At 39.9% G+C, this 16,486-nt stretch overlaps 1 protein-coding gene across 1 annotated transcript; it reads left to right on the forward strand.

Annotated features, from left to right (window-relative positions):
- The first annotated feature begins 1,610 nt into the window (after positions 1–1,610).
- Positions 1,611–4,601, forward strand: LOC115079978 (protocadherin gamma-B1-like). The gene has a single exon (XM_029583972.1). It carries the CDS (start codon positions 1,786–1,788, stop codon positions 4,219–4,221), a length of 2,436 nt encoding a protein of 811 aa, XP_029439832.1. The 5' UTR covers positions 1,611–1,785; the 3' UTR covers positions 4,222–4,601.
- Positions 4,602–16,486: the final 11,885 nt, after the last annotated feature.

Below are 16,486 nucleotides of genomic sequence, written 5' to 3' on the forward strand. Positions count from 1 at the left end.
ACAAGGACTGAATTACATAGTCCAGTAAACAAAAGCATGGGTGTAGCTTGCTTATTGAGGCGGTTACTACCCCTAACTAAGCTACATATTCAATTAGATGCAGTTCCAACACTGCTCTCTACATTAATGGTGGGGTGGAAGGGAAACCCACAGTAAGAGACCTTGGGGTTATCATAGATCAACAACTCAATCTCAAAAAACAGATCAACTCCATCCTCAAAGAAGGTTTCTTCAAGCTTCACATCCTGAAGAAACTCAGACCCCTCCTCCACTATCATGACTTCCGCACCGTCGTCCAAGCCACCCTTTCCTCAAAGCTGGACTACTGTAATGCCCTCTTCCTTGGCCTACCCTCCTCCACCACCAAGCCCTTACAAATGCTCCAGAATGCCATCGCCAGGGTCATCACCAACTCAAGGAAAGCTGATCACATTACCCCAATACTCAAAGAACTCCACTGGCTCCCCATCGCATCCCGAATTCTCTTCAAAATTCTAACCATAGTGCACAAGTCCATCCACTCGCACAATTCCAATTGGTTGGATGAACCCTTTCGTCCTATACGCACTGAACGACCCACTCGCACTGTCAACAAAGGCACCCTCTCCATTCCCCCTTTGAAAAAAGCCCACCTCTCCTCTACTAGGGACCGTGCACTATCCATTGCAGGCCCTAAACAATGGAACGCCCTCCCTACCACTCTCAGGCTAGAGCCATGTTACGCCAAGTTCAGAAAAAAACTTAAAACATGGCTCTTCCGACAAGCCTACCCTGATTAAGTACACTGACTTCTGCAAGTATCTTGCCTACGCCTTGTATATTCCTGTAAATAGTCCGTTGCAGTTTTTATTTATTGCTTTAATTCCTCCACCTCCTGCTCTTTGTATACTCCTCCTTGTTCGCCCTCCCTGTTCATTGTAATTTCTACCTTTAAAGTTACATTGTAAACCGGTATGATGTATGCATACTAATACCGGTATATAAAAGTTTTTAAATAAATAAATAAAATAGAACTAAAAGGTACTAAGAGCCAAGAATTAACAAGTAAGAGGAAAAAAAATGGTGCATAGTTTGCTGGGCAGACTGGATGGGCCGTTTGGTCTTCTTCTGCTGTCATTTCTATACCAACAATACCTATGAGTAGTTTATAACCAAGATCAAGAAAATATATAAATCGTGAAAAGTACAAGTATTTTCTTGTGTTCAAATCATTTTCAAACTGTAACACATTAACATTTAAAAACAGACTACTGCTTTCTAGTATTCTCCGAATACTAGAGATCAGAATATTATAGTTCACGATCAAGATGAAAACACACACTGGTACACTTATAAATCCAACAATATTTTAAGTCAAAAGTTTAGATTAAACCATATTCTACATATAACTGAAAATAAAAGCAAAGTATTTTTCATTTCCACCATTTGAGAAGTTTCCTATCGATAACGTAATCTATGGATTGAATAGAACTATCTTGAAATTAAGTTGCTGTAATTCTCTAGTTGAGACTCAGGGTGCCGCTGTTGGCCAATGCGGAACAAGAGCAGGAACTGGAGATCCATTGGAGCCTCCTCCCGTGAATCTGCAGTCACACGGTGCAGATCTGAAAGGAACACATCAGGAGATCACGCGCTTACACAAGGAAAATGAATCGCATCGCCTAAACTACCGTAGAAGGAAGTAGATTTTCATTTATTTTTTAATAATGACAAATTGTATGTGAAGAATATTTTGAAAGCTGAATTTGCTCAGGCGTTTGGAAATCCAGCATCCTTTTTCTGACCATGGCAATGCTGCAAGTAAAACACTGGAAAACTGAATGGAGGGTCAGACGGCAAGTACTATTTTCCTTTCTATTTTGTCTCTGTCAGGCAGTTTCTGATCAGATTCATTATTCCATTCCAGAAGAAATGGAAAGAGAATCACTAGTAGGAAATATCGCAAATGACTTGGGTCTGAATATAAAAGACTTTTCAAGTCGGAAGCTCCGTATTGTTCCAAGTGCCAAAAAGCAATATTTCACTGTAAATTCAGAAAATGGAAATTTGTATGTAAACGAGAGACTAGATAGGGAGGAAATGTGCGGAAAATCTGACACTTGTTTCCTTAACGTTGAAACTGTTGTTGAAAACCCCTTAAATGTTTTTCACATCAAATTCACAATCCTGGATATTAACGACAATGCGCCGAGTTTCTTTAACAGTAACATTGATCTAGAAATAAGTGAGTCCATTTCACCAGGTGCGCGATTCGCTCTAGAAAGGGCCGAAGATCCGGACATTGGTACCAATTCGCTGCGGAATTATCAGCTCAGTCCCAATCAGTTTTTTATCATGGAAGAGAAAGAGAGCACTGATGGAAAGAAATATGCAGAACTAATGCTGGAGAAACCTCTCGATCGGGAAAAACAAAATACATTTACTTTTATCCTGACTGCATCTGATGGGGGAGATCCAATCAGAACCTGCACTGCCCAAATTAATATTAAAGTTACTGATGTAAATGATAATTTCCCAACTTTTACACAAAAGATCTACAAAGCAAGCCTGAAGGAAAATACACCAATAGGCTTTGTAGTACTACAAGTTAAAGCCAATGATAAAGACGAAGGTTCAAACGCACAAATTACTTATTCCTTCAAAAATATGCCAGGCAGCACTCGTCAGGTATTCAGCCTAGATCCTAGAAGTGGAGAAATTACAATAAATGGGAACCTTGATTTTGAAGAAATAAATAGTTTTCAATTCGATATGGAAGCAAAAGATGGAGGTGGTCTGGCTTCTCATTGTACTGTGCTAATTGAGGTTCTTGATGAGAATGATAATGCACCTGAGATTACAATTACATCTCTTTCCACTCCCATTCCTGAAGATTCTCCTCCTGGAACAGTGATTGCATTGATCAAAGTCCATGACCAAGATTATGGAGCAAATGGTGAGGTCACCTGTCGCGTTCAAGATGATTTTCCGATCAAGATAATATCATCTTCAAGTAATTATTACAAAGTTATAACTGATAGTAATCTAGACAGAGAACTAATCTCGGAATATAATGTTACAATTGTAGCAACTGATAAAGGATATCCTACTCTGTCCACCAGCAAAACGATTCAAATACAGATTACGGATAAAAACGATAACGCACCCATTTTTGAGCAAAACTCTTACCTGGTTTATCTTCCGGAGAATAATTTATCAGGATCTTTCTTAATCAGTGTAAGTGCTACAGACACAGATTTTGATCAGAACTCAAGAATCACTTACTCCATAGTTAACAGTAACATTAAGACATTACCTGTGTCGGCCTACGTCTCCATCAATTCACTGACTGGGATCATCTATGCTCAGCGCTCTTTCGACTATGAGGAATTTAGAGAGTTTCAATTCCAAGTGAAGGCTGAAGATAGTGGTTCCCCATTTCTTAGTAGTAATTGCACTGTGAAAGTTTTTATTGAAGATCGTAATGATAATGCACCTAAAATCCTGTACCCTTCACTTGGATCGGATGGCTCCGCCTTCTTCGAGATGGTTTCTCCTTCTGCTGACAGAGGATATCTAGTTACTAAAGTGGTGGCTGTGGATGCAGATTCTGGACACAATGCTTGGCTGTCCTATAAGCTGCTCCAGGCTATAGAACCAGTGCTCTTTAGCATCGGGCTCCACTCTGGAGAAATAAGGACATCTCGTGCCTTTATGGACAGAGACGCAGTGAAGCAAAGACTGGTCATCTTGGTGCAGGATAATGGAAAACCTCCTCTATCTTCAACAGTTACTATGAATATGATTTTTGCTGAAAACATCCAAGAGGCTCTTCCAGAGTTAAGCAAGCAACCCAGAGCCTCAGAAAATCAATCTGAACTGAATTTTTACTTAGTAATGTCGTTGGCTTTGATCTCCTTTTTGTTTCTTGCGATTGTTGTTCTGGTGATAGTGAAGAAATGTATAAGATCAAGGAAGCCATCAGTTCTTCAATGCTTAGGTTCTGATATTTACTCCAAATCTGATCTCAGATTTCCTCAACACTACAACGATGGGACTTTACCTTATACCTACCAGGTATGCACAGCATCAGAATCCGGAAAGAACGAGTTCACTTTCTTGGAACCAAAAGTTGAAAGACTGGATGACCTAATTTTTCCTGACAAGTGTGCAACACGGTATAGGAGCAAACAAGACATCACTGATAAATCTCAGACTGACACTTATCAAGAGGTGAGCTAGCATTTTTAGGTGCAGTTTAGTATTTCTGATAATTATTCAAATCTATGATATGTTTACACCAGATCTAAAAGCTTCGCTCATAAATCAGTGAAATTGGTGAAAGTAGAGCAAAATAAGTTTTCCTTTCAGAAGTTATTTCATAAATATTTTAAAAGAAAGCCAGAAATCTAAAGTAGAAATCAAGGGATTTGCTTTTAGGGAACTTTGAGATTCAACTGAAGAAAACACCGAGATTATTACCACTTTGCAACCTAATTTAGCAAAATACAAATTCCATAATTAATATTATAGCAATTTACTGTAGAATGCTGTGCTGCTAAGGGTTCCTTAGTTTTGTTTTATTTTTCAATGCTGTTAAGCATTAAAAAGAATAAATGTTCATGTAATACAAGTAAAATATTTGCCTTTAAATAATTATACCGAATATGATACAGGTCAAAGGATACAAATATATTTCAGCATATGTACCATTGCTTTGAAGAATTCAAAACAAGGAATTGAATTATTATTATTATTATCATTATTAACATTATGTGCAACTGCTCTGATGTTAGAACATTTTCATACAAAAACGGATGTACTAAATTGCAACTTTTTGAATGCAAGGTTTTTCAGGTTCTAGTTTTCTACATATGCAAATGGACAGTTTTAAACAAACATTTATTTAAAAAATAATTACACCTCATCCAGGGATATTTCTCATGAAATTCAGCCCAGTAAAGGAATTTCACATGACAGGTGTACTTTATCTACACTAGAATAGTTAATGAGCTGTTTTCATGATTTTCAATTGTAGCAGCTCTTTACTGATTTAAATAAAATATCAGGCACAGTAACTATGTACAAAATTTTATCATTTGTGAAGGAGAACAACTTCATAAAGTTGAATTTAGATACTAAATGACTGAATAGTTCATGCTTTTGGAAATAATGTGCAGTTATCACCAATTTAGTATGCAAAGTTGCCCATGAAAGGTTTATTTCTCATAGTCATCTTTTGATCTGAATCTATGATTCCTTTTATTGAATCAACATAAGGATTATTCCAAGATGATTTAGTATAAATGCCTTCCAGACCATATTCTTTTCTTCAGATTCAGGGCCCTAATCATTTCTCCCTATGCTGTGTCTATAGAACAAATATTTATTTAATAAGACCCTCAAAGTGAGGATTTTGTCGTTTAAACCTTTACTTAGAATCCAGTCCTGCCTTAGGCATCAATGTGATCTCAAAGGTCCTGGAACATCATCATTTTTAGATTATCTTTATGTCAGGTCAATAGCAGTTTTCTCAAACTGCAAACTATCAAGATCAGTTTTTTCTCTAGGACCAATCTTTCTACTTTTCTGTTCTAACCAATATAAAAAAGGATACAAATGATAAAGCTACAAGCATTTAGCTTCTGAAATGAATTTTAGACTCAAAACATTTACAAAACATTTACAGTATGTCCTCATTTTTTAATTTTTACTTTTATTCACATATAAACAATTTTAGAAGAATATCTTGTAGAATAAAGCAAAGAAACCATCCAGAAAAAAGAAAATTATTTTATTATGTCTTTGAATAGATCTAGAAATATCTGAAATCAACCAAACTGCAGTACCTCCTTATTTATAAACAAGGTTGTTTGCATTCTGTTTTGTTCATGTTATTGATTTATTGAAATAACAAGAAAAAGAAATACATGTATTTGCTCTTGCAAAATGAAAAAGGGTACAGAATAATGATACAGAAAAAAAAATCAAGAAAAACTGCAAAATTTCTAACAAGTGCTTCCATCACAACAACAGAACTGTTTCAGGAGAGATATAGGAGAGAACTGGTTGACAGCAAAGACCATCTTGCCAGTGTTGTCTCATGAGCAATTTGTTCATTTTTCTTTACCAGAAGCTCCATTTCTGGCTGTTGCTTATTTCCCCATTTCCACTGAGGTCAGCATTCAGCACCACATAACTGGTTAAGTTCTGGCATAGGGCCTCATTTTCCAAGCCGCTTGCACTCGATAAGGGACCTTTCGCACGCAAAAAGTCCCTTATCATGTGCGATACCAGGATGGGGGCGGAGTCGGCCCCGGAAGAGGAGGAGTTGGGGCATCACCGGGGCCGACTCTGCACCAATGCCACGGACAGCAAAAAGGTAGGTGCCTTTTCGCTGCCTATTTCTCTCCCAATAGCTACACCTCCTATGGTGGCGCTATTGGGTGCGAAACCGGCAGCGATCGCACCGCGATGGTGCGATTGCTGCTGGCTAGTGCAGGCCTGCGATACTTTAGAAAATGAGGCCCATAGCTAGCTAATTAGTATGGCTGAGGGGCTGGATGGCAGCATTCCAGAGAGGAGTTAATTATCAGGTCAATTTAGATGGATAAGTGCAAACATTCAGCCTTATCTGGCATTAGTTGGAAAAGTTTAGGGCAGCTATTTGGCTGTCTTATAGTTGGCTGAATAAAATTATCCAGCTAACTGTAAGATAGCTGAGCATAATCAGTGGTACAGCCACACTACAGAATATCTTGGCCAAGTTAGTCCAATAAATTTAACTGGATAATTTGTCCAGTCAGATAATGGCTTAATGTTGTCCTCACTGATTCATAGAGATGTTGTGTTTATGTACTGTGCTTTAAATATGCTGTGTGAAATCATAAATGATATGATTTATTTGTTCTGGCATCCAATTCTCTCCTATATCTCCCTTGAAATAGGCTTGTGTTTGACCAAAACATGTCATGAAAATTTAAGAATTAGGTTGATAATCTGCAGGATTTCCTTCTGTCTATTTGATGCTTCTGGACTGGTTCCAAAGGATTCATAATTACTCCTCCCACTTCTGTTTATGGGTGGAGTATGTTCTATGAATATTAGTTTGAGCCTTTGAATTGCTTTTACATGAAACTTATGACATGCAGGTAGCACTAACCCACTATATGCATTTTAATAATATCATCATTGTTGAGACTTTTGAAATTGAGGGATATTGAAGGAAATCTCTGGTGTCATGGGAAAATCATTGCATAGCTTTTAACAATATATTATAGGAATGAGAACTTTCCTGTTTTTATAAGTGCATTTTATGGAAGAAAATGTTTTGTCTAATCAGAGTAGAAAATACAAATAAAATAATATAAAGTATAGTTGGTGGAAAAGGAATTGCTAATTTCTTAGCCTATTCAGATCTTATATAGAAAGAATAGCAGAATATTTTATAGTATAAAGTATAGTATTGTACAGACACACATTCCCTATCTGCTGTCAAATTTTTTAAGTTCCATCAGGTTTTCCCAGTTTACTTCTTGGGTCAATACCATAGTCTTCAGTGAATCTTGGCTTTCTCTCACTTCTATGTAAATAATGTTCCTCTGTGTTTAACCAAGGCAATATTGAAATCTTTTCCTGTTTCTGTTTTGACTATCATTGATGGGAAGGCATTCCTTGCATCTTCCTTGCTTCCCATGAAGAAGTATTTGTATGTAAAGAATTAAGGTAATTAAAATAATATTCATGTAAAAAAAAAAGGCAAATGTCCCTTTTCTTTAAAGTTTCCAGAACAAGGAAATATTCATTGTTAAGTTAGGAAAGACACTGGTGCTTTTCAAGGGATGGTTATCAGATCAGTATAGATAAAAACAGAGATTAAAATAGTTAAGGCAGTAAAATAATGCAACAATAATTCTTCTTACAGAAACTGCATATGTTGAATTGTAAGACTACATTTCAGGTTTAGCAACTGGTAGGGTTTAAACCAGGGACTGCTCAGGAAAGCAGACCTATGCTCTTGCCAAAAGGCTAAAGATTCAGCACAGAAAATCTCATGTGCTGAAGGGAATGAGCCTAATGCCATGGCTAATTACCATGCCTCTAAGGAACTTGATTGGGTTTTCTCTCTTGAAAAGGTGTTGCTGGGAACCAGGAAGCTGTTCCTGCAACCTGTAGGCTTTCTGACCTTACACCTGAAATCCATACCCTGTCTCTGCACAGAGGTAGCTTATCCTGAAACCAGAACAACACATCAATTTACCTATCTGGACTGGACTTCTTACTGCTAAAGTCATCTACTACTCCTTATTACTGCCAGAACTACAAGAGGTTCAGAACTATCTCCAGCCCACACCATAGAAGAGGCCTTTAGGCTGGCAATCTGACACTAAGACAGGAAAGGCAAGAATGTATGAACTGGGATAAAGCAGATTTGCTGAGCAAATATTTCTGTGCAATATGCATAAAAATAGGATTTTGAGAGACCACAGATGAAAATAAAAGTGCCAATTAAAGAAAAGAGGTCCTCAATCCATTAACAATAGACAGAATAAAAATGCAACATAAAACCTGTAAGCAGTTATGGCACTGGAGCCAGATGAACTATATCCTAGGGTATACATGAAGTTTAGGGAGGTATTAGTCAAATAGTCAAAATGATCAAAGAAGAAATTAAGACTCTAAAATCAATATTATCATCCATCTGGGAAACAGCATCCAAGTGGTACAGAGAGATTTCCAGTCTCTAGCAGAACAGATTAGTCACATGGCGACAATCAATGCCTTTTCAGAAGTGTTACTGTTCATGGAAGGGGGAAGGAGAGGCTAACCCATATTAATAATTTCAATGTATGGCTTAAATCCTGGCGTAAGGAACAAAGTGTTGGATTTATTTGGGGCTGGGGCCATGTATGGAACAGTAAAAAGCTCTTTGTCAAAGATGGCTTACATCTGTCTGTGGCAGGAAAAAGGATCCTAAGAGATAAATTCAAATCCTATGTCATAAGGCATTTAAACTAGATGCCGGGGGTGGCAGAAAGAAATTAGAATGTCACCCCCAAATACAAATACAAATGCAATGGAAAAGAGTGAAGTGGATAACAAAACTCAACTAAATAAGTCACAAAAGGAGTCCAAGAAAAGCAGTAACCTTAACGAGAAAAGCTGGAAAGCTATGAGCACAAATGCTCATACTTTGGGCAATAAAATCCCAGATCTGCAAGCCCTAATGGTAGAGGTAGACTTGGACATTGTTGCTGTCACAGAGACGTGGTTTACGGAATCTCATGACTGGGATATGGCAATACCAGGCTATAACTTGTTAAGGAAGGACAGAGAGGACAGGAAAGGGGGAGGAGTGGCTCTGTATGTCACAAACAATATCCAAGCATCTGAGCTGCAAGGAAGATGGGGCAAAGAAGAAGCACTATGGGCCAATCTAAAAAAAGATGATGGGGATTCATTTTTATTGGAGTGGTTTCAGGCCTCCAAATCAAATGGAAGAACTTGACAGAGATCTGGCCAAAGACATCCAAAAGATAGGAAAGAAAGGAGAAGTGGTGATTGTTGGAGATTTTAATCTGCTGGATGTAGGCTGGAAAATCCTTTCTGCGGAATCTAACAGTAGTAGAGAGATAGTGGATGCCCTGCAAGGGGCTCTTTTCAAACAAATGGTAATGGAACCCACAAGGAAGGGAGCTATACTCAATCTAGTGCTCACTAATGGAGATAATGACTCTAATGTCCAGTTGGGTGCCCACCTCAGCACCAGTGATCATCAAACGGTATGGTTTCATATCACAAATAGGATATGGAGAAGAAGCATGAAGACCCGAGTTTTGCAGTTCAAAAACACAGACTTTGATGAAATGAGGAAGTACCTGGAGGAAGAACTAGAAGGCTGGGAGAACAAGAGAGATGTGGAACAACAATGGACCAAACTAAAAGGAGCAATTACCAAGGCAACTAATCTATATGTTAGAAAAGTAAAGAAAAGCAAAAGAAAAATGAAACCTATCTGGTTCTCAAATGAGGTGGCTGACAAAATAAAAGCTAAAAGAACAGCGTTCAAGAAATATAAAGGATCCCAAAGGGAGGAGCACAAGGAAGAATATCTGGTGGAACTAAGGGAGACAAAGAAAGTAATCAAGCAGGCAAAAAGTCAAGTGGAAGAAAGGATCACCAAAGAGGTAAAGCGAGGTGACAAAACATTTTTCAGATACATCAGAGAAAGGAGAAATGTTCCAAGTGGTATAGTGACATTGAAAGGTGAAAAGGATCAATGTGTGGAGAGAGACAAAGAAATGGCAGAAATATTAAATTAATACTTCAGTTCAGTGTTCACAAAAGAGGACCCTGGAGAAGGACCTTTGCTAGTTAACAAGAAACTGGAGGGGAGTAAAGTAGATGTAACTCTGTTTACAGAAGAGAAGGTATGGGAAGAGCTAGGAAAAATAAAAGTGGTCAAAGCCATGGGGCCTGATGAGGTTCATCCCAGGATACTGAGGGAGCTCAGAGATGTGCTGGCGGGTTCGCTGCGAGACCTATTCAATAGATCCCTAGAAACGGGAATGGTGCTGAGTGAATCGAGAAGAGCAGTGGTGGTCCCGCTTCACAAGAGTGGGAGCAGAGAGGAGGCTGAAAACTAAAGGCCAGTTAGCCTCACCTCGGTTGTAGGAAAAGTAATGGAGTCGCTGCTGAAAGAAAGAATAGTTAACTATCTACAGTCAGAAGAATTGCTGGACCAGAGGCAGCATGGATTCAACAGGGGAAGGTCCTGTCAGACAAATCTGATAGACTTTTTTGATTGGGTGACTAGGGAATTGGATCGAGGAAGAGCGCTCGATGTCATCTACTTGGATTTCAGCAAAGCTTTTGATTCGGTCCTGCACAGAAGGCTTGTGAATAAAATGAGAAGCTTAGGAGTGAGTGCCAAGGTGGTGGCCTGGATTGCAAACTGGTTGATGGACAGAAGGCAATGTGTGATGGTAAATGGAACTTACTCTGAAGAGAGAACGGTGTTAAGTGGAGTGCCACAAGGGTAGGTGTTGGGACCGGTCCTGTTCAATATCTTTGTGAGCAACATTGCGGATGGGATAGAAGGTAAGATTTGTCTTTTTGTGGATGATACCAAGATCTGCAACAGAGTGGACACGCCAGAAGGAGTGGAGAGAATAAGATGGGATTTAAAGAACCTGGAAGAGTGGTCGAAGATATGGCAACTGAGATTCAATGCCAAGAAGTGCAGAGTCATGCATATGGGATGTGGAAATCTGAAAGAACTGTATTTGATGGGAGGTGAAGGACTGATGTGCACGGAGCAGGAGAGAGACCTTGGGGTGATAGTGTCTAACAATCTGAAGTCGGTGAAACAATGTGACAAGGCGATAGCTAAAGCCAGAAGAATGCTGGGTTGCCTAGAGAGAGGAATATCTAGTAAGAGGAAGAAAGTGATGATCCCCTTGTACAGGGCCTTGGTGAGGCCTCACCTGGAGTACTGTGTTCAGTTCTGGAGACCGTATCTCCTAAAGGACAGAGACAGGATGGAGGTGGTCCAGAGAAGGGCGATCAAAAAGGTGGATGGTCTTCATAATATGACTTACAAGCAGAGACTGAAGAACCTAAATATGTACACCTTGGAGGAGAGGAGGAGCAGGGGTGATATGATACAGATGTTCAGATACTTGAAAGGTCTTAATGATCTATGGTCAACAACAAACCTTTTACATTGGAAAAAAATCAGTAGAACTAGGGGTCATGATTTAAAGCTCCAGGGAGGAAGACTCAGAACCAATGTCAGGAAGTATTTCTTCATGGAGTGGGTGGTGGATGCCTGGAATGCCCTTCCAGAGGAAGTGGTGAAGACTAAAATAGTGTAGGATTTCAAAGGAGCATGGGATAAACACTGTGGATCCATAAAGGCTAGAGGATGGGATAAACACTGTGGATCCATAAAGGCTAGAGGATGAGAATAAAAAGAAGAGCCATGGGGTGGATTACTGGAGAGGAGGCTACTACCTGGTGATTACTACCCTTAGTCAATAAGCCTTCTCACGGCTATTGCAACTCCATCATTGCTCCCTGCTTCAATGGCAAGGGGAAATGTGGAAAAGAGGATTTGCATTCAGATAATAACCAACAAGGATTGAACTTCACAATCTGGGTAAACAAATAAGCATGGGGGTAGCTTGCTTATTATGTCAGTTACTACCCTAAACCCATAAAGCCTGATAGACCACTTTGAATGCATATACAGCATTGCTCTTGTATATATTACCTGACTTTGGTAAGACGCTTCTCTGCTACAGGACACACAAGGATATCACAAGTAATTTAGTAAAAGCAAAGATAAATTTATTATTGCATATCCTTGGGAGACACAGCCAGACCTTCAACACAGGGGAAAGCACTACAGCCTGTCTCTCCCAGTATCTTGTAAGAGCTGTATTATAAAGGTTTAAACCATACAGAGAATGCCTGTGAGCCTATGGTGATAATCACTTATGCAATATGACAGTGAAATAAACTACTTTAACCTGAAAACTCTCCACCCACATTGAGGCCCCTCTGTTTCTAGCCTTGCTTTTGACAGACGTGTTCTGCTTCTTCTGAGTTTCTTTTGTCCTGTCAGTATATCAATCATTTCATCTCCAGGGGGCAGGGAGAAACTCTGATATCAGTTGAGCCTCTCAGATAATCCAAGAATGTGGCCTGGAATGTGGCCTTAGCCATTTGCTATCTGTAATCTCATGACCTTTGAGCATAGGCTTTGCAGAGCCTAAATGTATTCCAGCTATCTTCCAAAGTCTTTAATCTGAGGTCAGTTAAAGGTTTTTCCTCTATAGCCAAAGTTGCAAGCAGGCCACAGACAATGAAGGATTCTGGGAGCTGAGTGAGCAATAGTCTTAGCATTAGTCTCCATATTAGCCTGCCCATATATCACTCTCTGCTTCTACGACAAAGGGAAATGTGGAAAAGAGGATTTACATTCAGACAACATCCAACAAGGCATTGATATGTGCAATCTGGGTAAACAAGCATAGGAGTAACTTGCTTAATGCAGCGGTTACTACCCTTAACCATTAAGCCTTATGCTCACCTTTGATGCAACTCCAACATTACTCTCTGCATCAATGACAGGGGATGGCAGGAAATTTGAAACAAGCAGTTACCAACAAGGGCCCTGTACTTGGTGGTTGATGAAACAGATATGTATGGGTAAATAAGCGTGGGAGCTTGCTGGGCAGACTAGATGGACTGATTGGTCTTTTTCTGCTGTCATTTCTTTGTTTCTATGTTTCTATGTTCTATGTATTGGAAAGATCACTAGCAAGTGTGCTCAAAAGTAGGATAAAACATAAGCATTGTCAAGTCAAGTGTAAAACATTGATAAGACAGGCAAAGAGAGAATTTGAAATGAAGTTGGCCATAGAGGCAAAAACTCATAATAAAAACTTGTTTAAATAAATCCGAAGCAAGAAACCTGTGAGGGAGTCGGTTGGACCATTAGATGACCAAGGGGTTAAAGGGGCTCTTAGGGAAGATAAGACCATTGCAGAAAGACTAAATGAATTCTTTGCTTCGGTGTTTACTAATGAGGATGTTGTGGAGATACCAGTTCCAGAGATGGTTTTCAGGGGTGATGAGTCAGACAAACTGAAAAAAAATTACTGTGAACCTGGAAAATGTAGTAGGCCAGATTGACAAACAAAAGAGTAGCAAATCACCTGGACTGAATGTTATGCATCCTAGGGTACTGAAGGAACTAAAAAAATGAAATTTCTGAACTATTAGTTAAAATTTGTAACCTATCATTAAAATCATCCATTGTACCTGAAGACTGGAGGGTGGCCAATGTAACCCCAATATTTAAAAAAGGCTCCAGGGGCAATCCAGACATGGTTTAAAGGAACACAGTCAACATGGATTTACCCAAAGGAAGTCTTGTCTAACAAATCTGCTTCATTTTTTGAAGCGGTTAATAAACATGTGGATAAAAGTGAACCGGTAGATGTAGTGTATTTGGATTTTTAGAAGGTGTTTGACAAAGTCCCTCATGAGAGGCTTCTAAGAAAACTAAAAAGTCATGGGATAGGAGATGATGTCCTTTCATGGATTACAAACTGGTTAAAAGACAGGAAACAGAGAGTAGGATTAAATGGTCAATTTTTTCAGTGGAAAAGGGTAAACAGTGCAGTGCCTCAGAGATCTGTACTTGGACTGGTGCTTTTCAATAAATATATAAATGATCTGGAAAGGAATGCGACGAGTGAGGTTATCAAATTTGCGGATGATACAAAATTATTCAGAGTAGTTAAATCACAAGCGGATTGTGATACATTACAGGAGGACCTTGCAAGACTGGAAGATTGGGCATCCAAATGGCAGATGAAATTTAATGTGGACAAGTGCAAGGTGTTGCAAATAGGGAAAAATAACCCTTGCTGTAGTTACATGATGTTAGGTTCCATATTAGGAGCTACCACCCAGGAAAAAGATCGGCATTATAGTAGATAATACTTCAAAATCGTCGGCTCAGTGTGCTGTAGCAGTCAAAAAAGCAAACAGAATGTTAGGAATTATTAGGAAGGGAATGGTTAATAAAACCAAAAATGTCATAATGCCTCTATATCGCTCCATGGTGAGACCGCACCTTGAATACTGTGTACATTTCTGGTCACTGCATCTCAAAAAAGATATAGTTGCGATGGAGAAGGTACAGAGAAGGGCAACCAAAATGATAAAGGGGATGGAACAGCTCCCCTATGAGGAAAGGCTGAAGAGGTTAGGGCTGTTCAGCTTGGAGAAGAGATGGCTGAGGGGGGATATGATAGAGGTCTTTAAGATCATGAAAGGTCTTGAATGAGTAGATGTAATTGGTTATTTACACTTTCGAATAATAGAAGGACTAGGGGGGCATTCCATAAAGTTAGCAAGTAGCACATTTAAGACTAATCGGGGAAAATTCTTTTTCACTCAATGCACAATAAAGCTCTGGAATTTGTTGCCAGAGGATGTGGTTAGTGCAGTTAGTGTAGCTGGGTTGAAAAAAGGTTTGGATAAGTTCTTGGAGAAGTCCATTAATGGCTATTAATCAAGTTTACTTAGGGGTAGATTTTCAAAAAATGCGCGTTCACGTACTTTTGTTGGCGCAAACAAAAGTATGCTGGATTTTAGTAGATACGCGCGTAGCCGCTAAAATCCAGGATCAGCGCGTGCAAGGCTGCATATTTTGGGCAGCCGGCGCGCGCCGAGCCGCGCAGCCTGCCTCCGTTCCCTCCGAGGCCGCTCCGAAATCGGAGCGGCCTCGGAGGGAACTCGCTTTCGCCCTCCCCTCACCTTCTCTCTTCCTCTACCTAACCCACCCCCCCCCGGCCCTATCTAAACACCCCCCCTACCTTTCTCCATGGATTTACGCCTCCCAGAGGGAGGCGTAAATCCACGTGTGCCAGCGGGCTGCTGGCGCACCGAGACGCAACCCAGGGGCGGTTCCGGATGGCACGGCCACGCCCCTGGACTGCCTCTGGCCGAAACCACGCCCCCGGGCCCGCCCCCAAAATGCCGCGTCGATCGGCCCCGCCCCCGACACGCCCCCGTCAGAAACCCCGGGACTTACGCGAGTTCCGGGGCTCTGCACGTGCCGGCAGGCCTATGGAAAATAGGCGCGCCGGCGCGCAAGGCCCTGCTCGCATAAATCCGGACAGATTTACGCGAGCAGGGCTTTTAAAATCCGCCCCTTAGGGAATAGCCACTGTTATTAATTGCATCAGTAGCATGGGATCTTCTTAGTGTTTGGGTAATTGCCAGGTTCTTGTGGCCTGGTTTGGCCTCTGTTAGAAATAGGATGCTGGCCTTGATGGACTGACCCAGCATGGCAAGTTCTTCTGTTCTTAACTATTGTATGGAATGGAATGAAAGGTAATTCCTCTCCAGAATAGAAGAGAAGAGTGGAGGAAAACAATGGCCATTATTTAGCTTTTTCAAGGATATAAATAATTTGTGAGGCAAGTATTTCTTTTTTTTTTTTTCTGAAAAGCAGAACATAATTCTATATAAAGAGCTTTCAAAGGATAGATTCATAATGAGGAGCATTTTAAGCATTTTGTCACAATAAAGTGCTTAAGTACATAGAACAACCACCTAGTTGGTAGAAGCACTCACATCATCAGCACTGAAAAAGTTATAGGGCAAGAACATAAAGAACAATAAAACAATGAGGTAAAGAGACAATGAATAGAGAAGCATTTCAATAAGAAAATATTAGTGCTATAATCAGGACAAATAGAATGAAATCATTTCAGATATGGTTTGACTGGTCTGGAAAGGAGAACCTTGGCTTCTTCATCTAGACTTGATGACTCTTCCATGGGATACTTTTGATTCCAATTCTGCCACAGAAGAAGGAACTCTTCTCAATTTTGGCCTTTCTACCATGTGATTCAAAATTTTCTGCACTCCTTCAGGTCTCTAATCTGATAATTTCTCATCCCAGGTGAATTGCAAAGCAAAA

Source organism: Rhinatrema bivittatum, chromosome 18 (assembly GCF_901001135.1).
Source record: "Rhinatrema bivittatum chromosome 18, aRhiBiv1.1, whole genome shotgun sequence".
Lineage (NCBI taxonomy): Eukaryota > Metazoa > Chordata > Amphibia > Gymnophiona > Rhinatrematidae > Rhinatrema > Rhinatrema bivittatum.

Bases quoted from the DNA above. Each gene is read 5' to 3' on its own strand.
- LOC115079978 (XM_029583972.1), top strand. From the start codon at position 1,786: ATGGCAATGCTGCAAGTAAAACACTGGAAAACTGAATGGAGGGTCAGA.